Source organism: Larus michahellis, chromosome 1 (genome assembly GCF_964199755.1).
Source record: "Larus michahellis chromosome 1, bLarMic1.1, whole genome shotgun sequence".
Taxonomy (NCBI): Eukaryota; Metazoa; Chordata; class Aves; order Charadriiformes; family Laridae; genus Larus; species Larus michahellis.
Window position 1 is genome coordinate 10,540,823 of NC_133896.1, and position 27,665 is coordinate 10,568,487.

Sequence of the window (27,665 nt, forward strand, 5' to 3'; positions counted from 1 at the left end):
CGGCATTCATCAACAAGCGACAGAAAAATAACACCATTTTGAGCTTTTTAATCACGTGAAAACATTTGTCAAGCTGACATTTTGGCTACTTCACAAAAATGCATGAAGTCCATCAACAGTGCTTAAAAAAGGTATAAAGTAAAGCTCTTTTTATGCCATTTTGAGATATGTGATTAATAGGATATAGCCTAGTTTGGTTAATCTATTCATTCATAGTATCTCATACTTGACATTTGTACCTAGCGGCTTCATTTATGAGAATTTTTCTTATAGCATTTATATACAAAAGGGAATTAATCATCCCTCCAGTTAGTCACCTTTTTGTCACTTACCCACCAGAAAGCCTTGGCTTTCCAGGGAGTGTTTCCACTAAACACTCTTGCTGCCATAATATTTGGTTTTTCCACCACACACTCAGTTTTCATCTCTCTTGGCAAAACTATTTTTTGTTCTACAACTTCTGTGGAGCGTAATGCTAACAAAGTATTTGAACTGAAAAAGCCACTGCTAGTCTATTTTCCGTTTCACATGTAATGAAAATAATCTGAATTTGAGTTGACACACATGCACTAATGGTGTCCATTCAAGAGAAAAAAAAAAAATAAACCCAAGCATCAGCAGTGCTGGAATCCTATACTTGTGTTTGACAAACAACTTCAGTGTTCGGTGACAGACTACATGGCTCGACTATATGCCTGGAAGCAGTAAAGACTGAAAAGAAGTGAGTTAAACTACAATAAGGGAGAGCATCCACCTATACAAAAGCCAAATTTAAGCTATTATTTTACTTCATTCCAATTGTGGATAATCCCACAGAAGCAAAATGCTCAGAGAGAAGTGCAGAAGAGACAAAAGAACCAGTAAAGGTCTGTGACAACCTCTGAACCTTTCACCAAGGCTTCTTCAACTTTTGACTCTGCTTTTATTCCAACTTGCATCAGCACCAGCATTGCAAGTTATGCTCTTTCCATGCTAACAACTATCTCTGGTGTTGGCACACACGAAGAACAAAGAGAAGCTGCTGCATGGTGTGCAGTGGGCCACATCCCTATAATGAAAGAAAAAAGGGCTAAAAGTTTTTCAAAAGCTGTTATGAAACTGAACTGAGAAAATTAACGTGTGACTCGCCAACTAGTTCAGAGTGAAAGAAGAAATCATTACAGAAACTGTAAGAAAATTAACTTAGTTTTAAGTTTCATGAGGGAAGACATTAAACACTTCTGTGTTGTGGGAGAGCAACAGAATATTTGTAACTATGAAGTGAGCTCATTAAAAGTCTGCCACTGAATCTGTCTCTTAAAACACGCACCATCGTATCTGTAAGTGAGGATGCTTGTTGGTAGTAATAATTATTGCTCACAGCACTAATAATGGATGTTTTCCCAGCAGTCAGTGCATGTTCTTTTCAAGACATGAAAAGTTTTAGTCTCAGTCATCTTCTTCTTGCCTCATTCCCCTTGCTTTTTCAAAGACAACTTCCCTCTCCCTGCTTTGAAGCCGAGAGGCTCATTTCTTTTGAACTTGTAGGTGAATAAAATACCTGGCTAGCAACCTGCCAACCATAGATCAGCTTCCAGTTTTGGGGTAGACTTTTACATAAGCTGGCATACTTTCAGAGTTTGTTAGCTCACCAAGTCTAAATCGCAGATTCCTGTGTGCTGAGCACTGTGTAGACTATGTAGACTGTGTAATTACCCGGCACAGAAACCCTACTGTTGCCATGTAATTCGTTGGTTTTTCTGGGCAGTGCTGCTGGTGCTACTTAATATGTCTTAAACAACCATTTCCAAATCTCTCTATTTCCTGCTCTTTCCTCAAGGAAGTCAGCACAAAACTGGAGATTCTCAGCAGCTCTGAAAGTAAAACCTGCTACCCGGCCCGAGCATAGACTGAAATGACAACATGTGAAGATCAGTTTTAAAATGATGGGGATTTTTCCACCTCTCATATGCAGCTCAGGTGCCACTGTCCACACCATTAGCGACTATATCATTCCCCGTGCACACATAATTAAGCAAACTCTAATAACCTTCTATTTACAGTAAGAGACAGGAGACCTTACCGAAGCTATACCAGTACATATTTTAATGCCTTTATTGCATTTTTAATTGAAATTGATCTCCCCTTAACACTCTACACTTAACCTCTAGGTACAATACAGTGTACAAGAGTTTTGAGATAGTCGCACGTTAATGGTGTGTAGTTAGGCATAAAGCCAAAGCTAAGTGCTCCTAGCTTCTGTGGAGAAGAATATCCTCCAAGGAATGCAAATATTTATATTCAGAAGGTATCCTTAGCAGCAAGTGATTCAGCCTTCAACAACCCCCAGTTCTTCAGAAGAAGGAAGCAGATTATTTTATAATGTTAGTGAATTATTAGTATTCTATTTCTATTGATTTGTATGCACGAGTAAATAAATACGCACTCTAGTACCACCACTTTTCCGTGTTTACAATATATTAAACAACGTTTAACTGATACAAATCCTCGAGATTGACAGGGATTTTCTCTTAGGTAGTTTGTGCTAAAAAATACGTGATGTGCATAGATCTGTTTGTTGTTCACACCATTTTAAAAAGTGGTAAATAAAACAAAAAAAACAAACCTCAGTTTTCACACTTGTGACCAATGGTGGATACAACCAAAACATGTGCTTTCTTTCAGCAGTTCAAAAATTTCATTTGATTGAGGTTTGCTGGCCATCCACAAGCTTCCAGATATCTCCAGCCTCTTCTGTGCGCGTTTTGCTTCTGTCAGAAACAAACTTTGCACATAACTAGTCATAATTTTAGAAGGTCAGTAGCTTACGCCAAAATTAATTTATGAAAGGAACAAAAGCTAATATACTGTGTAACTAAGCACTGCACAACCTGAGTAGTCAAATATATGTGTCAGATCATGGAGTCAGCTTAAAAATCAGAAGCCTTGACATTAAAGTATTTTAAAAATAATGAATTGAAAAGAAATTAAATGAAATTTGATTGTTTATTTTTCTTTTTTTTTTTTTTGGCTTCAAGATCTTCATGGTCCTGTGACACTTTCAACATCTTCTTCCCAACCACAAAAGAAACTTGCAGTTTAAAAAGATTAGCTTCTCACATACACTCAGCACCTCAGTCATAAGGACTTTCAGAAAAGTCATTGCTGCAACAGTCAGATGAAAATGATGGAAGCTGACAGTGTTGTAAAACAGGTTATAAATTGAGTAAAAGCAGTATGTTACACCTGCGTTGGCAATTTTAGTCTATGTGAGTACAACACCCATAAGGCTCTCCTAACATAAAGTTCGTAAAATTAGGAAGCTGTAGTTTTATGGAAAAAATAAGACAGCCTTCATGTCACTTAACAGACTGTCACTGGACTCTGGTTACAGAAAAATGGGAGATATAACCAGTTAATTTTTTTTTGTTTGCTTCACTGAGGAATTTTTGCATTATACATATTCCATTATCCCCTTCTAAAAATGAAAGTGTAGATATCCTATATCTGGCTGGTTGTCTGAAGAAGAGCTGCAAAACAACAGAAATACTCTGATTTGAAAAGAAAGCCAAGTATTGCACATCAACATATATTATGTTTCTAAACCATATGTACTAGAAATGTATTGAAATAACATGGAGTAAAACATTACAATTCTATTACACCATGAGTCATAACGTAGTGTGATGTAGCATTAATATAAACATTTAAGTTAATTCTCTGACTAGAAATACTTCTAAGTGAAAAGTATTTTTGAATATTACTGCACTCTTTTGTGACTTTCTTGTACCGAATGCTAAGTGCCTGGTTGCTCAGGGAATAAGAGGTATTTAATAGAAGTGGAGATAAGGATAGGTAAAAAACCAATTCTATCATTGCAGAAAAAGCATTTCATGGTGCTGCTGATGGTGCTATTCAACTAATGCTTCTATTGAATCATTATTTTAATTTGCAAGATATTGTTCACAATTAACAACACAAAGAAAAATCACATACATCTATAAGCAAAAAGCTTTCCCATTAATAAGAAAAGGCATAAAGCAGGCATTGTCTTTCTCTTAGTTCTGTCTGTCATTTCTAATAAAGATTGAACAATATAAATTCATGCTAAAATTAATCTTTTCTTTACAATAAGAAGGCTCTATAGTGCAGAAAAAATGATAAAATTTTTTGGTCTCGCTGTTTCTCAATCAAAGGGCATATCAGTTACTTTATATTACTGCAACATTCCAAGCATTAAATTAAATTACAGACAATAGAATCAAGTACAGTTTACATCTGTGGGGCATTAAAAAATGAGGCACGTTCAGCAGTTTATTTATTCCCAGTAGAAATATCCCTGCTATAATAGTGCTCTTAAAACATTCTTTCCTACCAGACTTTGCTGTTTCAAATGCATTCCCCAGGCAATGTACATATTTAGTTTTTAAATGTGACATGTAGAAATCAACCTTGATTTTCTTGGTTGGCTTGACTTTCTTTAGTTGTGCTACAGTTTAAGTAACCTTATCACTCCTGAGTTCTAACCTTGCTACTGGACCTATACAAACAGCCTGAAGCATGCTTATTCAACAGAGCTACAAATAAGCACCAAAGGCCCACCTGTGTTAATACGTTTTGAAGGCTTCTGCCACTTGTTACAAGTGATTAATGTGTAAGGAGAAGCCAAATACTGGGGAGGCTGAACCTGCAGTCTTTAGCCTAAACACATGAATCTGTACCATCTGAACTTAAAATTATACTGTTGGTTCAATATCATTAGAGCTCACTGCAGTCGTGAAAAAAGGGCTGTAAAGATTACTGGTAGGTATGGATGCCCGTTTCTTAATTTATATTAAAATTGTTTAGTAAATCAGAATTATTTTGAATTTTAATAGTAGGCATCATATCTACTTGTTCCTAACACTGGAAAATTCTTTCTTTAATTTAAATCAGCGGACTGTATAAATAAATCAGAAACAGAAATGCAGTGCATCTAGGGACAGATTCTACACAGGTATAAAATTCATTTATGCCAGTGGAAATAGGCTAACTGAAATGAGCTTCACCCTTCCATGACTGGCCCTCAGAATCTGTTTCAGGAGTGCAAAAATACTTGCAATTTATAAAACTAACTTTTGCACAATGTTCATGCCATCTTCTTTTGCTGATGATGTCTTTTGCTTGGAGATACTAAGGCCGAATGGCACATTTGAAATTGAATCCCTACCTATGTTGGATCCATCCTTTTCAGGATTTGTTACACTACAGTCTAACCACATAGATTTTTATTCCTGTTTTTCCCCCAAAACACTCATTGGAACTCAAGAAAAAAATGCCAGTACCTGCATAGAGTTTGTAGCTTAATGTGAAATTTAGTGTTTATAACTGTGTGTTGAGTTCTGTGACTGAAAGCCCAAATTGGGTGGTATTGGAAGACATATGAAGGTGATTAAGCATAAATGAATCCAAATTTCTTAGAACTCTTCTGTAATGAAACTTCTGAATGTTTACAGTAATATTCTGGAGAGTTGCTCTACTTGTTTTTTCATTTAAAGCTCTCTGACATAAGAATGTAAAAAGGAGGTAGAGTAAATATTTAACATGAAGGGATTCCTTAGACATCCTTGGTACAACTTACTTGAAGCAGAGGATGGTGTTTCAAGAGACATAATTTGTGTTAAAGTGCTGATGTTTATATTTTTGGTATAAATGCAAGAGGGGCAGCTGGACTTAGTGGAAGTCACAGCTGCTTTGATAATGTCAAGGCACCTATGCAAACACCGTGGCTTCTAGATTTCAGGACAGACAGCCTCTATACTGTCACCTTACTATAAAAGCATATGTAAACCCTTATTGTAGTAACCCACCAACAGAAACACAGTGAAAATAATTCTTTCTAAAGGACCTGCCTTCTGATTTTTATCCCTTCCAAAAAAGAGTAAGAAAACAAGCAGTGCAAATTCAAAAAAAATTAGGCTCTGAAATAATTTAATAATTGATACAGAGACACTGACCAACTGAGCTATGAATTACCAAAATGCTAAATTCTACAGGGAAGAAAAAAAAATTGTTTCAAATTGCTATTTAGTGGGTTTTTTTAAAGCTATTCTAGATTCTATTGTACTATAAAATGAGACCTTTGTCTGAAATAACATTTTATATATTCATATACACATACATATATCCATGCACACAAACGCATATTCTGCGGGTCACCGGATATTTTCCTGATGCCTGTACTCCCAAGGAGAGGGATGTAAATATCCTTTTTTATCTTACTGTTACATAGAAATATTTTACTTGGAAAGGTGACCCATGCAACTACTGACCTGGTATCAATATCCTGTGAGTACAGAAAACTCCGTTCTTTAGTGTAAATTGTACCATGGAAAATGAAGATGAGGAAATAACCTGGAAGATAGCTAATCCTTTTCCAACTACTGCATGGCTGTTAACTAGAGTAAATTGTCAAATTCTTCCTCCTGTTTTTTTTTTTTTTTAATTGTCTCATCTAGTAGCAGTTCTGGAGCTTGCCTTTGCAGATTATTCCGAAGCTAATAGATCTGACTGTCACATTATTTGTATCCTTACTATTAAATGACCCAACGCAATTCCTCCTCTTGTCCTTGCAGTGTTTGCTGTTTTCTTTCTGTTTTTTTTTCTTTTTTCCTTTTTTCTTTCAAAAGCAAGTTTTCAATTGTACTGTGTTTTAACAACTTTAGTTTCCGTTGCTTCCAACAGTGGGAAATGGGGAGAGAATGTTTTATACTTATCTTGGACTCGAACTTGAACAAGTGTATGAGGTTATAAAAGATGCAATGAAGCCCATTTTTGTTTGGTTTTCTTGTGATACAAATACAACATACATTGTAGCCCATGTGGTCTCTTAGTGCCAACCATCCACTGGTACCCAAGAGTTGTTTATGAAACTCTTAGATTGGGAAATATTTTCCTCTGCAAGAGAGCCTGCTCAACTCAGAAACTGTTTATATAGATGGTACTTATTTCTGTGAATAAAGCTGGCATAAATAAACTAGATATATTGCTTTAACATCTACACAAGTGAGCATTTTCTAATGCTTTTCCTGCTTTTTGTTTTTCTTTATAAAGGAAGCTGTCTCACTGTCTTCAGACCAGATCCTATTTTATAATATCCTACAAGGATCAGAACAGAATAAAATATTCCCAATTCTTTAATTCTTAAAGAGAGAAAATTCCCTTGAACTTCAGTTAAGCTTATATAGTAAGTGTCAGAACTACTTAAGTGTAACATTTTCCTCTGAAGTATTAATGAAATATAATATAAACAATTAAATAGCTTCCAGTTAAATAATATATGTTTAGGACCTGTTCATTCCCAAGTGTACTTACTTGTGGCAGTTTGATAAATATATTATTCTGTGACAAGCATACAGTTCATGATAGTTTTTTTACATATTTCCCATAGTATCAGGAATGGAGAATTGTATTGTGATAGATAAATACTAGGGCAATATGCAGCATCTATTACAAAATTAGCACATCCTCAGATAGCCCCATGCTCATAAATAATGTGCAGAATATGAATTTCTGTTTCTATTGTATTCTAAACAGAAACATAGCTGTCAGATTCAGTAATATTGTACTTGGGATATATCATTCTAATATAATAGCTTCACATTTTTCATATTTATATTTAGACTAATTTTGGAAGTAATCTTCATACCTAAAAAGTCAATATTTAGAAATTGTCTTGTAATCCTGTAAAAGGTTTCTATGTGTTGTATTCTACTTGTCTTTTCTTCTCTGCAACTTTCTGTCCGTACACACTACTATGAAAAATCCACAGCAGCTAAACTAATTAAATGCTCTTTTTGCAAAAGCCCTTTTTGTTTTAGAGGTAGCTGAATATTATTAGAGACTAAAATTTTTGATAGAAGGAATAACAGTAGGTCCTTTTGAACTATGTAGAAGTTCTTTGCTGGGTATATGGATTCTGGGTTGGGTTTTTTGGGTTTTGTTGTTTTGGTTTTTTTCCTCTATGAAACATTATGAAGTCATGGAAACTGAATGTTTTCATTGATTAATATTTTGGCCAAAAAAAAAGGATATTTAGATATTTTAAATTGAGACTTCTATTTTGTCCAAAAAGCATTTTATTTTGAAATGTTAGTTGACTTCCAATAAAAAGATGACACCACTTTAATCAAAATAAAATATGTAAAACTATCAAAATAGTTCCATCACATCAATGTGAAAATAACAGGCTTTTTCAGTGTTTTAAAATGTTCTGTATTTGAAGATTTTATTCCAGTTTGTCATGGAAACATTTTTCAAAGTCTTTAAAAACCCTTTCAGTGCTAGGAAAATATTCCCTCCCATTTCTAATACCTTGAGTGTGTTCTGCTCCCTTTTTTCTGAGGGCAAACTCTAATTACAGGATAGTAGCCTTCTGAGTCACCCATTGTACTTGCATTTAAAATATGAAGTGTCCAATAGTTACGTACAAACTTCCTGAATGATCATTGCAAATGAAGTAAAGCTAAATCTAAAGCTAAATCTCTGGGGTCCCCAGCACAAGAAAGACATGGTCCTGTTACAGTGGGTCCAGAGAAGAGCCACAAAAATGGCCAGAGGTTTGGAACACCTCCCCTACGAAGAAGGGCTGAGAGAGTTGCGGTTGTTCAGCCTGGAGAAGAGAAGGCTCTGGGGAGATTTGATTGAGGCCTTTCAATATATAAAGGCGGCTTATAAGAAAGAAGGAGAAAGACTTTTTGTCAGAGGTTGCAGTGATATGACAAGGGATAATTATTTTAAACTAAAAGATGGTAGATTTAGATTAGTTAAGAAGAAGAAATATTTTACAATGGGGCTAGTGAGACAGGGGAACAGGTTTCCCAGAGAAGTTGTGGATGCCCCATTCCTGGAAGGTTGGATGGGGCTTTGAGCAACCTGGTCTTATGAAAAATGTCCCTGCCCATGGCAGGGAGTTTTGAACTAGGTAATCTTTGAAGTTCCTTTCCAGCCCAAAGCATTCTATGATTCTATGATCTAATTCCTAGGTCACTATGGACTTCTGCGCAACATTCTAGTATACAAAAATAAATCTGCTGTATAACCCCCCATTTCCATAGTACCTCTATAATTCTAAAGATCAATAACCCTTGTGAGAATTAAAGGCTATTAATGAAATTATCTCATATTCTACCTACTGTACAGTCAGCTATAAGAAAAAAAGACAGGTCGACCCCAGAATATCTGAAGTTAAGCACCAATGCTAAACCAAGCATCAAGATGACAGTGAATTTGTAATGGTACAGTGAAGAAAAGTTAAGAGGGGAACACCCTGTAAGCGTACGGTGTTCATACATACTATGCAAAATGAATCAGGACAGAATCATACTGCGACAATGTTCCATTATGAAGGGACAGGGGTTGTTGGGCTTTTTACGGTTACCATCAGGTCAAATGAGGATATAGAGATGTTACTTGTCATTTTGGGACACTGTTTCTTGCTTCTACATGTAGATTTCTCTACAGTCTGACTGGGTTTTTATTACCACTGGGTATTTTTCTAAAAGCATCTGAAGGGTTTAAAAGCACAAATTACATCTAAAATCCAGGAAGATCTATTGTCTGACTCTGTTAGATGCTCAAATCTACCATAAGAAAAGATAATGTTTAAATCAAGTGTACAATAAACTTCTAAACAAGCACCAGGATTTCCCCCCTGCCTTGCAAAATCTGCCAGAAACAAATGAATAGTGTCGAAAAAGGAGGGGGAGGATGGGTGCACATATTTGTGAAGGTTTAAAGATAATATGCAATGCTTCATAATACAATTCATAATAGTTATGTGGCCACTAGCAGCTGCCTAATATTGACTTTTATTCTCCGGTTACGCTACTTAAGATCAATTCTGTTGAGTTCTACCAGCTCAAAGGCAAATGGCAGAAGCATGTCTCTGGTTTTGACTCTAATATTTGAAAAGCGTTATTGATTCTGAAAGGTTTCAAATCTGTCCCAAGCTATTCAAATAAAGTTTTCTCTGTCTCTTTCTTCCAAGGCATTTAACCTAGCCAGCATTTTACAGATAATTAGGCATATTAGGGGAAAAACAGTAGAGACAACAAAGATTCTTAAAGAAGACAGTTATTTCTATGCGTTGCCCTGCATTGCGGTTCTTAAAATTGCAAACACTGGCAAAGTACAACTTTAGTTTATGTATAGAATGCATTTTGGGGTGGAATTTATCTACATTTAACTGTGTATCTAAAACTTAGTAGAAATCCTTAAAATTTGGGGTATAAAAACTTTTAGATTATATGTGTTTAGATTCTTTTATAAAGGAATTTTAAAATCCCATTTAGGAATCCCTCTTTCTCTTGTTCTGACAAAAAAAGACAGCTGGATAAATACCTTAAACTAGACACCTGACTTTGAATAAAGCAAAAGCTGAATATGACATATACCACCTACAATAGAAGAGCTTGAATTCTTTATAAAAATCCATCTCCATAATTTAAGGGATATATATATGGATATATATATATAAAATGGATATATTAATGGATATATATGGATATAATATAATGGATTTATAAAAATCCATCCACAATTAAAATAAAGCCAACAAACAGACCTTTGATATTTTCATTAATATTCAAAAGCATCAGGAAAAGTAGGATCAAATCGTTGATACATTAGTGCTAGATGCCTCAAATTAGGTAGGTCTTCTGAAGACAGTGATGTTTAACAGCTGAATACTTGTTTCTTTCCTGTGAATTAAATCTTTGCAGAGAAGTTATTCTGTTCAATTAAAGAGAAGAGACTTTGGGGTAACAATATACTCATTTCTATATAAATCCATTCACTGTTGTTTAAAGTTGCTGTGCTCAGTAAAACTTGGGTTCATTTCAGTGTGTGAGGTGTAGCAAATCTTTCTAAACTCACCTATGGAGTATTATCTCAAACTCGGCATCTGCTGTAAGTAATTGATTTGGCAGGAAAAATATTTTGAAAGCTTCCTTTTATCTTTTTAGTTATTTCCATCCCAATTTTCCCTCTGCCTTTTGCTTTCTTTACAATGCCTCCTTTCTCCTTCATTCTGTTTTTTATCATGTTGATGATTCCAGATAGCCTTACGTATACTGTCAATCACATGCCATCCTGCCTAAGAGCATTTGCCCCTAAAAAAATCACACGGGATAGCTCATTTTTATCCATCTTTTTCAAAGGAAATTCAATTTAACAGTCATTTTGAATTGCATAAAACCCTGACTATTGGCATCTTCGTTTTAAATGAAAGCACCAGATTCTCTTTCTGTCAAAACACTAGATTTCTCCGTAGGAAGAATTCTACCCTTCCCAGATTGGTGTGGTAATAAGCATGTAGTAAGTGGTACACCTTAATAAATGAAGTCCTCAGGAGACTGGACTATCTGTGTTTCATCAGAAGAGGGCTGTGATTATTTGAACCATATGTATCTTCTAAAGCTCAAGAGTTTTATAAATTGACTCTTTCACTTGTTAACACTATTAAGATATTAAACATAATGTAAAACATCTTTTGGGAGTATAATTTAAAGGGGACATTTCTTTGTATGCTTACTACTGTAGCAATAAATTGGATAAAATAGATAATGTGCTCAAAGACTATTTCATGGATGCTTGTGTCATCCTTAGACTGTAAAAAATTAATATTAAAAATTTTCCAATTTATATTTCTGCTGGAACATTTTGATAGAAAAACGTATTTCTGAAGCTTTCTACCATGCATTCTCCATTTAGAACAAAATGTCTAACATTAATAAATGTTTTTAGTATTCACATTATCACTTATTATCACCTACTTAAAATGCTTCCTTAAAAAGATAAGGATCATTAGGGTTTGAAGTCACTAGAGAGTTTTAGCAGCCATATCATACTGGTTTAATATTGCTAGCAAGAATAAACATCTACCCTACCTGGGACTGAGACCTGGGGACTCGTAACAGCAATGGTGTTATGTCATTCTGCATAAGCAATGAATATGGTTTAATATTTTCTATTGCAACCACTTTTTTGAACTGTGTTGTCAGGGAGCAGTTTGGGGAAGTGTGTACCCTTTCTGAGAAAAATCACACTGGAAAGCTAAACAAATTTTTTTGATTAATAGAGTCCCTGGTGTGAGGAGTATGTCAACTTGACCATAGCAAATTTGTTTTAATGCACACAAAAAATTGCTGTCTAATACTGAAAAGAATCAAAAAAATAAATGATCCATCACTCAGTAAACAATATCTAGCTAACTGGAAACAGATATGGAATCAATATAGTAAAGTTAATTTTCAATCTTTGAAAATCAGTATTCACTGAATTATTATTGTTAAATATTATCATTAAAAGCATGTTGTGAATGCATGGAAGAAAATATGCTTTAAATAAATATTTAACATTGGAATTATGAAGATTCCCTCTCATTCTGAGTTGATTCCCTGCCTGTTGTTTCTCAGGTTCAGATAAAATATGGGAGGAAAACTATTATTAATATACTGTTTCACATCTATTTCATCGATATTGATGTGATTACCTAGCTTAAAGTTAATGAACTCAACTGGAAAAAATGGCAGATGAGCTCTGGATTAGATTTTGTATCAGAAGCTTACTACTGGTGTAATGAAAATCAACAATAACTTCCAGAAATTGGTAGGATCACATATATTGCTGTCAGAAAACAAATAGTGCTTCAACATACACTACAATTAAGCAGGTGCTGTAAATGTTTTCAGCTGATTCACAAAGAAGTTTTCCTCTAATACAGTCTGTAAATTGGCCATCATTACTAGGCAGGTTTGATGAAATGTGAAAAATACCAAGATTTTATCACACTGCATTGAATTTCCTTTTAAGAATTAGTAACATTAAATTGAATACCATATATTTTTTATTGGACTGGCGTGTGCTTCTAGAAAAGGATGTTAAAATTGAAGTACACCCAGCTTGTATGAAGATTGTGTGATTATTTTTAATTTAGTGTGCATTGTAGAAGTTTCCAGAAAGAACTAGAAACATTATGAAATACTGTGTAAACATACACTTTGTTTTTTTCGGTACTATGGATCATCTCAATACTATAAGCCCTGGTAGATTTGTAATGGTTATATTTCTGTTGTTTAGTAACTAAAACCAGATCAATGATAGTGGGACTAACTGAGTATGTTACTTTGCCAGCAGGGAAGAAAAACTAAATATTTGCTAGATGTCACAGAGTGTATATACGTCACATCATATATGTGACATATAATGATTTGAAATGGAAATGTCAAGGATTAGAAGAGGAGCTCCTAGACTTTCAAGTTCCACTGAAATTTTTCCACCATAAACTGAGTAGAATTAGAAGAAACAAAAATACACTGTATGATTTATTACATGTTCCAGTTATAGTTTTTTACACTATTCTTAGAAAAAAAGAGAGAAGAGAGTTTTGTATTGCATACAGATTTAAAATATTATTGTCTCCTCAAAGCGTACCTTTTAATTTCAGAAACTTTTGCCTCTGTAATTTAAACAAACTCACAGGGAAAGTTCTTTGTTTGAAGTTTTCACTATAATTTAAACTTCATCACTAGATCCACACATTCGGAGGAAGAGCACCAAACAAACAAAATTATTCGTGGACTTTGCTGCACCGGCTCGCTTCACGAAGCCAATTACATTCTCCAAATATAGCTAGATAGCCAAACTCACCTGCTGCTAAGAGCAGAGGTTGAATCATGTGAGAGTAGTTATGGACTAATGGGTTTTTGCTTGTCATTACTAGACTTTGCTTTCTGTCTCCTACCCTGCCAAGTTTCTGAGGCATCTGCCTGGCAGCCACACAGATAAAACCTCAAGCAGCGAAAGTTCATACTTCGGTCTCCCTCATAGCCTTTTAAGTTTATCTCCTATTGATTCATGTTGCCCAAATAAGATACTAAAATATCTTAAGAACTGTGTTTTAAAAGTATAGTGGCAACTTTCAGCGTTACTACTACAAAGATTTTTTAGTTAGTTTGCTGTTTGCAATTATTTCTGCCTTTAAAGTTCTTGGCTTAGATTTTGCTAGCAAACCTCGTGTGGCAGCAGTGACTTCAGCCATCTCTGGCCAATCTACACTATTGCTCAACTGGTTCAGTTGCTTGCTGGCTCACCTGAGTTAGTGTGTGCTTCCGCTAGTTGGCAATTACTATCATGGCTCTATAATTAATTTTGCAGCTATATAGATGACTCATGACTGTGAGCACAGGAAAGTAAAAAATGCTACTGCATTACTTCATCTTCAGCAGCATAGTTTTTTTGGAGTGAGTTTTTATCTCTATTTTTTTCCCAGGGAAGAAAACTTCTGCTTCCTGTTACCAATTTTATACGGAATATTGTCAGTTAGAGGTCTTAACCTTGTCAGAAAGATCCAACCACTTGTAAGATTATATTTTTGTCCTTGTGATGGATGACTCTTTAGAGTATCCTTGAATATAAGGATATTACTTTAAGGCAGTAATCTGCCTTAAAGTACTGGTGGTTTAAAACTGAAGGATACTTGCATTGCCTGATGTTGCTGTTAACCTGTGCTTCATAAACTGTGTCACAGATATTTAAGGCTCTCTCTTATGTCTCCTTTTTAGTTTTTCTCCTTTTTAGTTTTCCTCCTTTTTGTTTCTGTCCCTTTCTTGTCACGTGTAAGCAGATTTTGATTATCACTTTTCAGCTATATAGCAAAAAGCTGAACTAAATAAATTACATAAGGCTCACCAAATTCTTATAAATATTTATATTCAAGGACTAATAGTTGCTGGTAATTGGAAACACAGATTGTCACTCAGGTGTTCACATTACCTAGACTTTATATCTGTGGCCTTTTATATTATTGATGGGGACAGAAGGCAACCCCAGTCATTGCCCCTTCCTGTAAAGCAGCACTGAGACGTCCACCTTACGCACGCAACATGTTCAAAGTGCCAGACTCATTTGTCAGTGCCCTGCATCTGGAAAACATCTTTGCCAGAAGAATGTTCTGCAGAATGAAGTAGTGTGGGAGGTGAGACTATGTTTCTGTAGAATTTAAAAGGGGAACCAAAGATTTTTATGAGGGCAAAAAAGGGCAAAAGCAAAAGACTTGTGCAGTTGTGATGACGTAATGCTATGAAAAACAGAGCAGAGCAACAGCAACTTTTTCACTGCCTGAGAAAAAAAAAATAAATCTATCATTATATTTGTCTATATTCAAGATTCAAAGTTACATCTTACTGACTACATGCTTAATTTCTGAGAACATGTTATACAGGAGAACTCACTACGCTCTGGCTGCTGTGGAGCAGCAATGAGGTTTTTGTGTTTAATATCCTAAGCATGTTTTAGTTATTAAGCATTTATATTAAAAAAAAATCCAAATAACATAATAAAAGGGTGACTTTTTTTTTTTTTAATAGAAGAAATGGCTGTTTTAACACAGTCTTAGAAGTTAGAAATAATTAAATGCTGATCAGCAAAACATTAAAGAAATCAGCTAGTATGAATATAATTGACATTGTTTGACAAATGGCTAACGCAATCCATCTTGTCGAAGAAGATATAATATGAATATATTCACCAAAGTAGATTTACTATAAGAGAAATTGTGGTAAGCAAGATCACTCTGAATATTTGCCAGCAAGCTCCGGCAGACAGATAACAAACCTTCAGGTCTGTTCTCAGCATTTAAAACAGCAAGAAATAAGATTTGTTCTCTTAAGAAATGTAATCTGTATGTCCAGACCTGCTTTAAGGCTTTCACAGGTAAGTGAAGTGCCATATAGGAATATGTAAATATTGAAGCAGTCCTTCCTTTGTTGAGTAAAATGTTGTTTGTACTATAATAGTGTAGTTTTAGTTTTGGTGTTGAGTTTTTAGATTAAAATGGCAAAACACTATAGTACAAAAGCTGAACATCACTATTTCAAATTTGGGGATCAGTACATCGAGGCAACTTGAAGCTCTTTTTTTATCAAAAGATGGGAGTAGGAATGGTCTTTTGTCCTGTGTGTTGAGCACTAGCAGTATATTCTCCTTGAACAATTCATCCTCTTTTTCTCTTGCTTTTTATTTCTTTGCACAGGATCTTTATAGAGGAAGGGCTTTTTGTCACAAAAATCTATAGAAACTCCATAAAAGGAAGGGTTTTACTCAGCTGAAATCTTTAGACATTCCCATGTGAGAGAGGAGCTGAGGGTTTCTATTCCATGTGCTAGAACAGTTTATATACTTTATCCACTAACTGTTTAATATAAAATGCATAGACTATTTTGAGCACTAGAACCAGAGCCTCTTTCCCAGAAAAGCAATTTTTCTACTAAATTAGAGTCATGCTGCTGCTAGTTCAGTCTTCCTGAAGCTTGACTATTTTGTTGCACAGCTTCAACAGGAAATAGGAAAAGCATCCACCCTTCCCTACCAATCGAGCAGCTAATAGCTTGTGATTAGACCTCTTTATGGAAGGAGAAAGATCTGGGTTTCAATCCATTTAGAAAGGGAAATTGAACTCATGTCTGCTATTTCTCAGGTGACCGATTTAGGCACTAGAATATTTTACAAACCTTAAGCAGCACTATATTTTCTCTGGCCAGGTTCTCAAAGAAAATTGCAGTTGCACCTGATCTTGTAAATATGATCTTGTAAGTATGCTAGATGTGCTCAACATAAATGGAGCTATTAAATCCTAGAAGAACAACCTCTTTTTGGGTTATGCTCGAGTTTAGGCATTAATTTTTCAAATTAAGGGTGTGGGCATGAGCAGGAGCACAACTCTTGACACCTTGTGGAGTCTAAAGTCACAAGGTGACCCTTGCAAGCATAAGCTTCTTCAAGGTAATTGAGGGTAGATTTTTGGTGAAAGTTGCTTTGAGCTTTAAATTTAAGTGTTTGGCTCTGAATTGGGCCCTGATTTAAATGATTGAGGGTATCTCAACACTGCAGAGTGCAACAGTTCATAAACTAACAATTCACCAAATGCGTGTGCAGGCTGTGCAACCTGCGGCTGCAGCAGCTCAAGTCTGGAAGCAGTCCAGCCGCATTCCTGCAGTGCTGCATCAAAGCCAAACAGCTTTGCTGAAGGGGCATAGCACTATGGGAATGACATTCTGCTGCTTCAAAACCTGGGTCATTTACACCAAGCCAGATCATGGCGAGATTCAGTTGCCTAGAAATAACGGTCATCTAGTGCCATTTTAGACTCCCACCCGTTCTCCTGGAATTCAGAAGGTGCTGTATCCTGTTTACCTACACTATCATAATATCTCAGATATCTTACAATGTCCAGAAATCCTAGTATCTTTCAAAGGAACTACATAATACTAGTACATTTGTGTTTCAGTAAAAAACCACTCCCCAGGTCCCACTGCTTGGTGTTATCCAGCCCTTCCGGATGTCAGGTTCATTTCTGTACTTGTCTCTACACCCATGGCGAAAACCGTATCTTTGCTGGAGGTAGTCCTAGAAATATATCTTTTTACAAGTTTGATCTTGAAGGGTGTTTAATATTCCCAACTTTCATTTAAGACAATGAGAGTTGCAGGTGTACTCGGCAGGACTGAGCCTTACAAGAGTAGTAACCAGTTTATGTGGTCAGGTAGAAGACTGTTCGTTGTGCCTTGTGTTCTCATTGAGAACACATGCGTGATATCTCTGATCTATGTAAAGAAATATTCTCTCATTTATGAAAAATTTGCCTTCAGGATAACATGGAAATAAATCAGGGGAAGATAGTACAGTATCCTTTTGTGGCTTGTATATAACTAGAAGTTCAAATGCAATTCTTTTAACTCCAAGACTGACTCAAAAATAAAATATATTGGATGTTTTATATTCTTGCAAATAAAAAATAGCTTTATTTAGGACCAAAAGAATATATCTAGTTCTGCTTTCATTCTGTTTCTAATCTGATCACAAACAAGCAATGTTCTTCTGGAACAGCAATCTGCTGGATTTGCTTGGCAGGAGAAGCTTGCTTTGAAAGCACCATTTCCACACTGCTATGCAGTTTTGTGCTGAGTGTATCACTGTCAAAAAATGTAAATATGTCCACTGGTCAGTAAGCAAAGCTTAGACAAAAACGACTCTTATTTTGCTCATCATGATATTCCTTTCTGTGATTTAGTTTTTCCATTTGTTAAATGAGGCCAATCACACTCAGGTACAAAGTGTTTTGACCTCTACTGTTAAAAAAATGTTATGGAAAGCCTAGATATTAACATTATGCACAGCTATTTAATCAATAGATTCTTTTTGAAGATAGCTCAGGAAATATATCAGTTGTGAGGCTGAATTTCTAGTACGACTGCTTTGATAGAAATGTTATCATCTAGGCAAACAGCTTTCAGAAACCAGTTGCTTTCAGCTTCTCTTGATCTGAATCAAATCTAGTCAACAGATGGAATAAAACCTATATTTATCCTATTATTAAATTCTCTTATCATCACACACACAATATAAATAATAATTTAAAAGAAAAAGAAATAGTGTCAATTTGTTGGATAAAATTAATATCCTCATTGAAAGATAATTTTTTTTTTGCCTTGGCTCAAAATATTTGTTCTCTTTTCTGTACTTTAGGATATAAGTAAGGCATATCATAAGGAAAATTGGTCACGTTAGAACTTTTTCTGGGTAAGGTAGATTTGAATTCAAATATAGAATTCAGATGTTATTGGTTTGTAACGCCCTTTTCTCAGGGAACACAGGATCAATTTTTAACAATGATTATGAATTTTGGTGGTTTAATATTTTGGTTCCTTATGAGGCTGCATTCTCAGGTTAAAGATATACATAATTTTCTGAAAATCACAGCATATATGGATGGCATTATGGTATCCCAAGTGGACGCCATAGTGATAGACCTGTGCAAGGACTTTCTCTAACAGGTAGGACCAGCGCTTTTGCAGAGACCAGTGGTGGCCTCTATGTGGCTGACAAGGTGCAGCACAGACGAATGAACACAACTATTGGTGTGGCACAGAGCTCAAGCCTTCATCCCAATGGCATGGGGGCCCATTTATTGTCTTCACTAGCTCTGAAACAATCCCATTTCTCCCAGCATCAGCTGTTGGGCTACATCCAAATAAATGGAACAATTATGCTTAGGGATAGCTGTGAGGATAAGCTAAAATGAATTTAGTTCCTTTTACCAAGACTGATTTTCGTTTCTTCAAAATAAAATGATTTGCCAAAATGTAGACATAGGAATATAGCTTCTTTCCCCCAGTCCCAGCTCTGCTGTTTCAGAGGCAGTCCTAAGGTACTCTTTGTAATGACTTCTTTTGAGGCTTCCTGACAGCAAAATGGTTTTCGGCCTCTCTGCCCTGCTACGAGCCGGGCTGTGTTCTGCACCATCTGCTTGAGAGTGCAGAAACACCCCTGTGCTTGCCTCTTTCTTCCTTCCTGAGGCCTGATTCCAAGTTTCTGCAACATTACCCAGGATGAATTTCCTTTTCTCTGAGGAAGTGACTTTAGCCTGGATCATGTGCAGCTAAGCCCCAACTCCCCTTATCTGGTCAGCGTATTTCTTGACAAAGTCAGTAATCACTTGGAAAATTATTAATATGCATTTTACAGATTTCATACTGTTCTCACTGAATTTAGAGATGGTATTTTCAGTGAACTGAGTGGAGACAGTGCTGGGCTTAAAACAAGCAATCACTTTTCTCCTCAAAAAGCAAAACCAGAACAACATTGTGCATACAGTAAAAACCTGTAGTTTGACATGCCTGAGGGAAAGACAAGGAGACAATTTCCAGTAATTTTTTCAATTTCCATCAGTTCATTCATTTTTTCCCTGTTTGCAGTTAATGTCCTAAGCAGTGGGTTTTTTTATTTTTCAGAAAATGTTAAGAGGAAAACTTATTTTCCCCCATCCCCATCTCATGATATATTGACCACAAAGATTATGATGTAAAGATTCACACACAAATCTCCTGGAGAGCTGGCTCATCTTGAAAATTGTTCCCAGGTGTTTTGTGTCTCTTTCTTACTCAAAGATTATATGATTAGCATTTTAATGTCCTGCAACTTCTTGTCTAGGTCCCTAGGAGGATATGAAAATGAAACTATGAAAGCTAAGCTGTTTGGTATTTATCACGCACACTCTGGTTGTATTTCAGAGCTCTGGGATTTAAACAGGACGTCAGTCTTTCATAGCCCATTTGGATATCTTGGTCTTCATATAATGCTGCTGGATGAGTATCAAGAGCGATTGTTCGTGGGAGGAAGAGACCTCTTGTATTCCCTGAGTTTGGATCGAGTCAGCGACAACTACCGAGAGGTGGAGTAAAAAGCTATGTATATTAGTCACTTTATGTTGTAATGTGTAGCATAAAATATCAGAGTTTGCACAACTGGAAATGAGATAATGGAGTTTTTGTAGATGTTTAATGCACAAACCATAAGGTCATGTTTATATTTGAGAAAAATACACTAATTACCATTTTCTTCCCCAGTAATAACCCATAAGGGTCACTCTAGGTGAAGAGATCTGGGTGTCATGTATCTATTTCTTACTGTTTTTCAGCACGTTTACAGATGTTTAGGGCATCTCACACTTTGTGCATACCTCATTTCTGCATCTCTGCTATATAATCAAGATATAATTTCTCCCTGGTATTTGTGGTGAACTTTTCCACAGAAAATAAATAAATAAATAAATAAATTAGCACATAAACTATAAGAGATATTCAATAGTAACATAAACCATGCAGCTAATTTCTAGCCTTCTTTAGAAACTGGACTTTGCATTGGCTTTGAGCCAGAGGTGCTATTAAGTACTTTCTGAAAGTGGCATTTGAAGTCTACTCAGTGGTCTGTGGGAGGAAGGTGGTTTAAGCTATAATCCTACCAGAGAGACTGGTACATTGTAGAAACCACAGCTGACTGGCAAACTGGCAATTGAAGTGGAGAGGCCAGAGTCTGAGGTGATATGAGTCTTGGCTTCCTTACTCAATTCTGCCCTTGGAACCTAGGATTGAAAGCATGCAGTGGCAATGGAAGCTGGAGGAGCCATTGCTCCTGCCTCAACGATCTTGACTGTGGACAAACAATGTCTTGAAATATTTCAGTGTTTTTCTTATCTGCTTTTTGAAATTTCCCCAAGGTATTTTGATACATTTGCATTCATTCTCAAATAAGTAAATGAATGAAAAAGTGGGTAAATAAAGCCCCTCTGGAGAAATATGATTGTGTTGATTTCCATACTGCACTGACCACTGACGTTTCAAATGCTTTTCTTTCAACCCCCTTGCTGTAAGTGAATATCACTTTTCTCATGCCAACACTCTGGTCAGCTTTACTATAAGCAACCTTGCTTATCTCCAAGTGTAATGAGTGTATTCCTCTACTGTGAACAGATATAATATGCTTTATCCTTTTTATAAACAGTTTGGGAAAGGCAATTCTAGATATGGGGAAATGGATATACTCAGGGAGGCCATTTGAGAATTTATCTACATTTAAAAATATAAAATATATTTTTTTTAACTCCTCAGAGAGCACTGTTAAATACTGAGTTTTGCTCCTCCACAGTGAGATATGAGTTAACTCTTTTTCCATTTGATAAAAATTATTAATATCCTGTGACAAGATATTAGAGCTCAGGGATATGAAAATGTTTAGGGAGCAGTTGTTTCTATAAAATTAGCTTTTTTCCCCCCTCTCTTCTTCCCCCTTTGGTAGTAAATCTGTATGAGGAAAGATGACAGGATAGAGCACTTTATGCTTCTGTCCAACCACCATTGTCCCATCTGGACACACTCTTGAAGTTCGTTGCTCTCCTTCGTGTTATTTTTAGATGGAAGATCAACCATTTACTCTGAAACCATACTCTCTGTCTTGAGACCTGTTTGCAGAGTATGAAAAATTAATGGAAGCTCTTCTTGCCTGCTTGCCTGCTTTTATGATGTGCGGAAGATGAGAAACTGGAATAAATGGAGCTTCACCTAGCATGTTTAGAAACATGAGCTCACTGGGACTTAGCTCCCTTGAGTGCAAATGTCATGATCCTTTTCTCTTTTCCCAGTGTTCACTCAGTGCAGATCTCATTCAGTGATAGCTGGGGAAAACTTGATTGTCCTTCAGCACTATCAGCAAAAGTGTGGAATGAGACATTTCTGTTATACGAGAGCTTAATTACTGCGATAAACTGGGGGAAGTTCCTGGAATCGAGAGACTGGTTAATTCATTATTACCAAAGTTCTCCACTAATCTGCCTCTAACTGTGTGTTGGTTAGCCTTTGACCTTTTCTTTCAGACTGAAGACTTTAGCTTAATTAATCTAAAACCCCAGTTATAACCTAGTGACAGTATAAGAGTGGAGGCAAGTTCCTGAGTTTTATTCTCTCCCTGGTAACCAGGATGAGTCACTAGCTGCAAAAGAGATATTTCATGAAGTTGGTAGCTTTGGGGATGATTTGCATAGATCTTTTTCACCTTCTGTGTTCTAGAGAACAGTTCATGTGTTTTAATTCATTGCCATCCCTTTTCCACAATTTGGAATGTGAATATGCTCTCTAAAAACCAAAGTGAAACACATTCCCGATTAAAGATGTGTCCCTTCTGCTGTAAAATGTTCTTGTAATTCAGTTCTAGCAAGTGTATTAGAAGACTCCCAAAGAAAAACAACAAAATGCCTACTGATCATAAAATGCTTTTGCATTGAGACGTATTGACTGCCAAAGTAATCCAGCATTTCCAAAAAACTCAACTCGTGATGCATATGAGGTATGCATCATATAAATCCACATGTACTAGACTAAATTCTTCCTTAAGGTTCAATTCTCTTCGGCTTTCAAATACAAAGCAGCCCTCTGAAGTGTAGATTATAGCTTTTTCACATAAGCTGTTAGCTGTTTGTGTACATATCTACCAACATTACGTTAAACATATATTTTTCTGACCACTTGTCATATCCAGTAAAGAAAAGATACACACAAAATGGTAAAAATCTTCCAGGGAAGAAAACTACTACTGTCATTCTTGCATTGGTTGGGGAATTCAGCAGTCTGGGTTGAGATCGCAAATGCGGCACAGACTTTTCCATGTCATCTTGGACAAAGACAGTCTCACTTCTCAATTGGTCAAATTATATTTCCTTTGCCTACCTTGCATTTTTTGTACCCTTTGTATCTCTCCTTTAGTATAACACATACAGAAAATTTCTTGCTTAGAGTATTTAACATATCTTACCATAAATTTTTGAAACATAGTTACTCTTGCGCTTTGTTTTCTGTATGAAGAATGCCCTAACACTAACAGCAGCAAGAATAAGGGAGATTATGGAATGTGGATTTACAGAGAATTAAAGCCATACAAGTACTTGAAACCTTGTGTAAAGTCAAAGCTTTGGAGGTACCCTCCACGTGACCTTTGCTTTCCCTAATTTCTCATTCCCTTTAACACCACCTTTGGAATCAAACTTTACGCATATTTGGGATTTGATCCAAAGTCTTTAAGGCTTGTAATGATCTAACACACTGATAGAGAATTTTCTTTGATATCTGGTGCCAAATTTATTTTTAAAAGTATTTCAGCTCATTGTAATTGGTGCCAGAACAGATCTTTGTTGACAGCAAACTTGAACGAATGCCAGTAGTCCACCACCACTGATCTAACAGCTCATAGAGAGGGATGACCTTTGGTTCTCCTTTTCGTCTCTTGTTGGACTGAAAATAAACTGCCCTTCCTGTTTGTCCACAAACTCCTTATAGACACTCTTTCTTGCTAGCTTCTGCTTCAAAGGGCTCATGAAGGGCTTGCTCTGAAGAGAAGCCTTACTACTTTGGTAAATAGACTTGTGCAGGCAGGTTTCAATGTGCTGTTTCTGATCCAGTACGAGACAGCTCCAGATTAGGATTTATGTCTCTGTTGTAATAAACTATAGAGCTCTCATAACATTGTCTGCCTCTAGTGAAGCTAGCTATGTTTTCACACCAGAGCTGGCTGAACACAAGTCTGCAAGAGCTGGGCTTGCTTGTATCTCCTTCGAAAACCATGCAGGAATGTGCATATATTCAAACTGAAATAAGAAGCACACAGTTTAGCACTGAGTTTGATTATCCGTTGGAATTACGTCCCAGGAGGCACGGTGGCTATGTGTTTGTTGATACAAATACTGGATATATATAGTATCCAGTCATAACCAGATATTTTTGCAGAATTTGTGCTTCAGCCAAACACAAGTTACACTTGTGTAATTAAGCACTATTTATTGACTTAAACCAGTGATGGGATAGTTGAATTGCTTAATTGCTTTGTCAGTAGTTCAGACTAGCTCACACAGTAGTCTATTTTGGCCTGAAGTGTTATAAAGCTCATATAATTTCTTGAACTGAGTTTTCATTAGACATGCAATCCTGTTTTTTAAGGCTGGTGGCTGAATAGGGAAGCTGTTTGGAGACACTAATTAGCATTCAAGCTCCAATTAAAATTTTCCCCCTATGTGAATTTGCTCAGTAGCTGTTTTCTGTACTGCCTCATAATTCCATTTTTTCCCATGAGGAGTACATTTAAAAGTAGCTTTTTCCTGTCTTTTAAATACAATGCTAAAATTACATCATCCAGGTCTCAAGAATGATAATACTTTGGTGCAAGATGAGAAAACATCACTAACCAAGCAATTTAAAAATTTACTTCACAGTCACCTGCAAGGGTGAAAAGTTTTGAAAAATTACGTCCAAGCCAATAATTATGTCAAGCAGGCCAGTGAAATGTGTGTTAGTGTGATGTTATTCCAGTCTAGATGCACAGGAAAATTCCCCAACAATAGTTATTGACAGCTTGCCAAAAGATTTTAATCCTGGCAAAGAATCAGTTGAAAGTTAAAGCTGGTAGTTGTCATAACTTTAAAGTATAAACATCAGGAAAAAATAATATGTGGCAGGTTAAAGGCTACCATTACAGCTGATTAATATCTGGATTTCCATGCAGTGCAAACACATCCTATGTTATGCTAGTTAAGTAAAACAGCAATAATTACACAACTATAATTAAGTACCGTAAGTACACCTTGATAAATTATTACTACCTTGAGCCACTTACTATCTTTTCAAATGATCATAACAGACCAAGCAGCTCTTCTCAGTTGTTTTAACTGAGCTAAGAAATCTTCATGAAAATTTCAAGATTAAAAACACTAAAATACTTTTTTTTTATGTTTTGCAGAACATTTTTTTACCATGCATCTTTTTAACTACTGCGTTTAGACCCAAGATGCATGTAAAATCAAATTTTGAAATTTAGTATGATAGCAAAATCTGATATGCAGAGGCTTTTTTAGTCTCTAGTCTAAAATAATCTTGAAGATATTAAAAACTTAATGCTCATTTATGTTAAGACTCATAAGTCTCGTAAGAGTTATGGGTCTTAAAAAATAATTTCTGGATAAAAAACCTTCTTTAGGAGCCTCATATGTAGTACTAAAGTCATAATTCAGACACAACTACTTCAGGGAATTAACATGGGCTTGCCTTATAGGTAGGTAATATACTACGAGCATCTAAAAGAGATTCCTGCACCTCTGCACAACCTGTGGAAAATGTAAAGTGATGTCTGCCTTTTTTACTCCTTCTAGTAGGCATCTTTTGCTAAGATAAGCCATTGTAAGTATCCCGATAGGAAATACACATATGGCTGAACCAAGACACAATCAGGGCTTTGTTTGGAGAAAGATTTTTGCGGGAGTCACTTTGGAGAGCAAATACCTAGCAGAAGTGGTAGACACAGGGACAGAGGGTAGCTCCTGTTACACATTAACCTTTTGATGAGAGCAACTTGCCCAGGAAGCAAAGCTCTGCATCTCCGATGCAAGAAGTTTGTGCACACATTCCCTGCTTCTCGTTAGATCACAGAACAGATCATCCCAGAAGATATGTTGAAACATATGGAAGACAGGGAGGTGATTAGAGACAGCCAACATGGCTTGACCAAGGACAAATAGTTCCTGACTAACCTAGTGGCCTTCTATAGTGGAGTGACTGCATCAGTGGACAGGGGAAAAGCTACAGATTTCATCCCCCTAGATTTCTGTAAGGCCTGTGATTCCTACCTCTAAACTGGAGAGATATGGATTTGATGGATGCCCTACTACGTGGATAAGGAATTGGCTGGATGGCCACATCCAAAGAGTTACAGTCAAAGTCTCAATATCCAAGTGGAAACGGATAATGAGTTGTGTCCCTCAAGGGTCCATATTGGGAACATAACTATTTAATATCTTCATCAACAACACAGACAGTGAGACTGAGTGTACCCTCAGCAAGTTTGTGGATGACACCAAGCTGAGTGGTGAACTTGATACACATGAGGGAAGCGATGTCATCCGGAGGGACCTGGACAAGCTGGAGGAGTGGGCCCATGTGAACCTCATGAAGTTCAAGGAGGCCAAGTGCAAGATCCTGCACCTGGGTCAGGGCAATCCTCAGTATCCATACAGACTGGGGGATGAATATCCATTCATCCATTCATCCATTGAGACCAGTCCTATGGAGAAGCACTTGTTGATGAAAAATTAGACATGGGCTGGTAGTGTGCGCTTGCAGCCCAGAAGGCCAGTCGTATCCTGGGCTGCACCACAAGAAGCGTGGCCAGCAGGTCAAGGGAGGTGATTCTGCCCTCTTGCTCTGCTCTGGTGAGACCCCCACCTGGAGTACTGTGTCCAGCCCTGGGGTCCCCAGCACAAGCAAGATCTGTTAGAGCAGGTCCACAGGAGGACAATGAAAATGACCAGAAGGCTGGAGCACCCCTCCTATGAAGAAAGGCTGAGAGAGTTGTGGTTGTTCAGCCTCAAAAAGAGAAGGCTCTAGGGAGACCTTATTGAAGCCTTATTTGAGGGGCTTCTAAGAAACACAGAGACTTTTTACCAGGGGCTGTAGTGATATGACAAGAGACAAAGGTTTTAAACTGAAAGAGGCTAGACTTAGATTAGACATAAAGAAGAAATTTTTTACGATGAGGCTGGTGTGACACTGAAACAGGTTGTCCAGAGAAGTTGTGGCTGCCCCACCATTGGAAGTGTTGAACTAGATGATCTTTGAAGGTCCATTCCAACCCAAAACATTCTATGATTCTATGGTTCATTCTATGATTCTATGGTCCATTCTATGATTCTATGGTCCATACTGTGGTACGGACTAAATTCTTGCTGCTTACACTGCAGCTGCTTTTTAATATCCAGAGAAAGCAGGGGCATTGGGTTACCTCTTTGGCTTTTTTCTCTTAATTCTGTGTATGCATTTAATTCAGTATGTAGTAAGTGGAAAATGTGCATATAAAATGTTTTCAATAGCATTGGGACTAAGTATCCAAACACAATAATAATCACTTACACACATATTTAATATTAGGTTACGAAGTCAAGGGTTTTATTCCCTCTGTGTTTGTTCTGTTCCTAATAACCACCTACACCTGATATGGGCAGAAGCCCCCATTTTAGCCTGCTAGTTCGAACATTTCTTTGGGAAGTGGAAGCTGTGAGTTGAAACTTTTAGGCTCAGGAGGTCCTAGATTTCGTATCTCGTAACTTCTAGGCTTTGGTTGCCTATTCAGTCCTTGACCAGTGACTAAAATATATGACTGTGGACCCTGAGTTTTGCACTGAATGAACCAGGAATGGTCTGACCTGGACGACTGGATGAGTGCCCTCATGGCAGTTCAGGAAAGTTCAGGTACCTCCCCAGACCACACAGCAGCAATAC

General features: G+C 36.6%; 1 protein-coding gene across 1 annotated transcript in view; it reads left to right on the forward strand.

Annotated features, from left to right (window-relative positions):
* Positions 1 to 27,665, forward strand: part of SEMA3E (semaphorin 3E) — a 144,552-nt gene that overhangs the window by 56,253 nt on the left and 60,634 nt on the right. Inside the window, exon 2 of the mRNA XM_074573364.1 lies at positions 20,088 to 20,248. Coding sequence (XP_074429465.1) covers positions 20,088 to 20,248 — 161 coding nt within the window. The remainder of the gene's footprint in view (positions 1 to 20,087; positions 20,249 to 27,665) is intronic.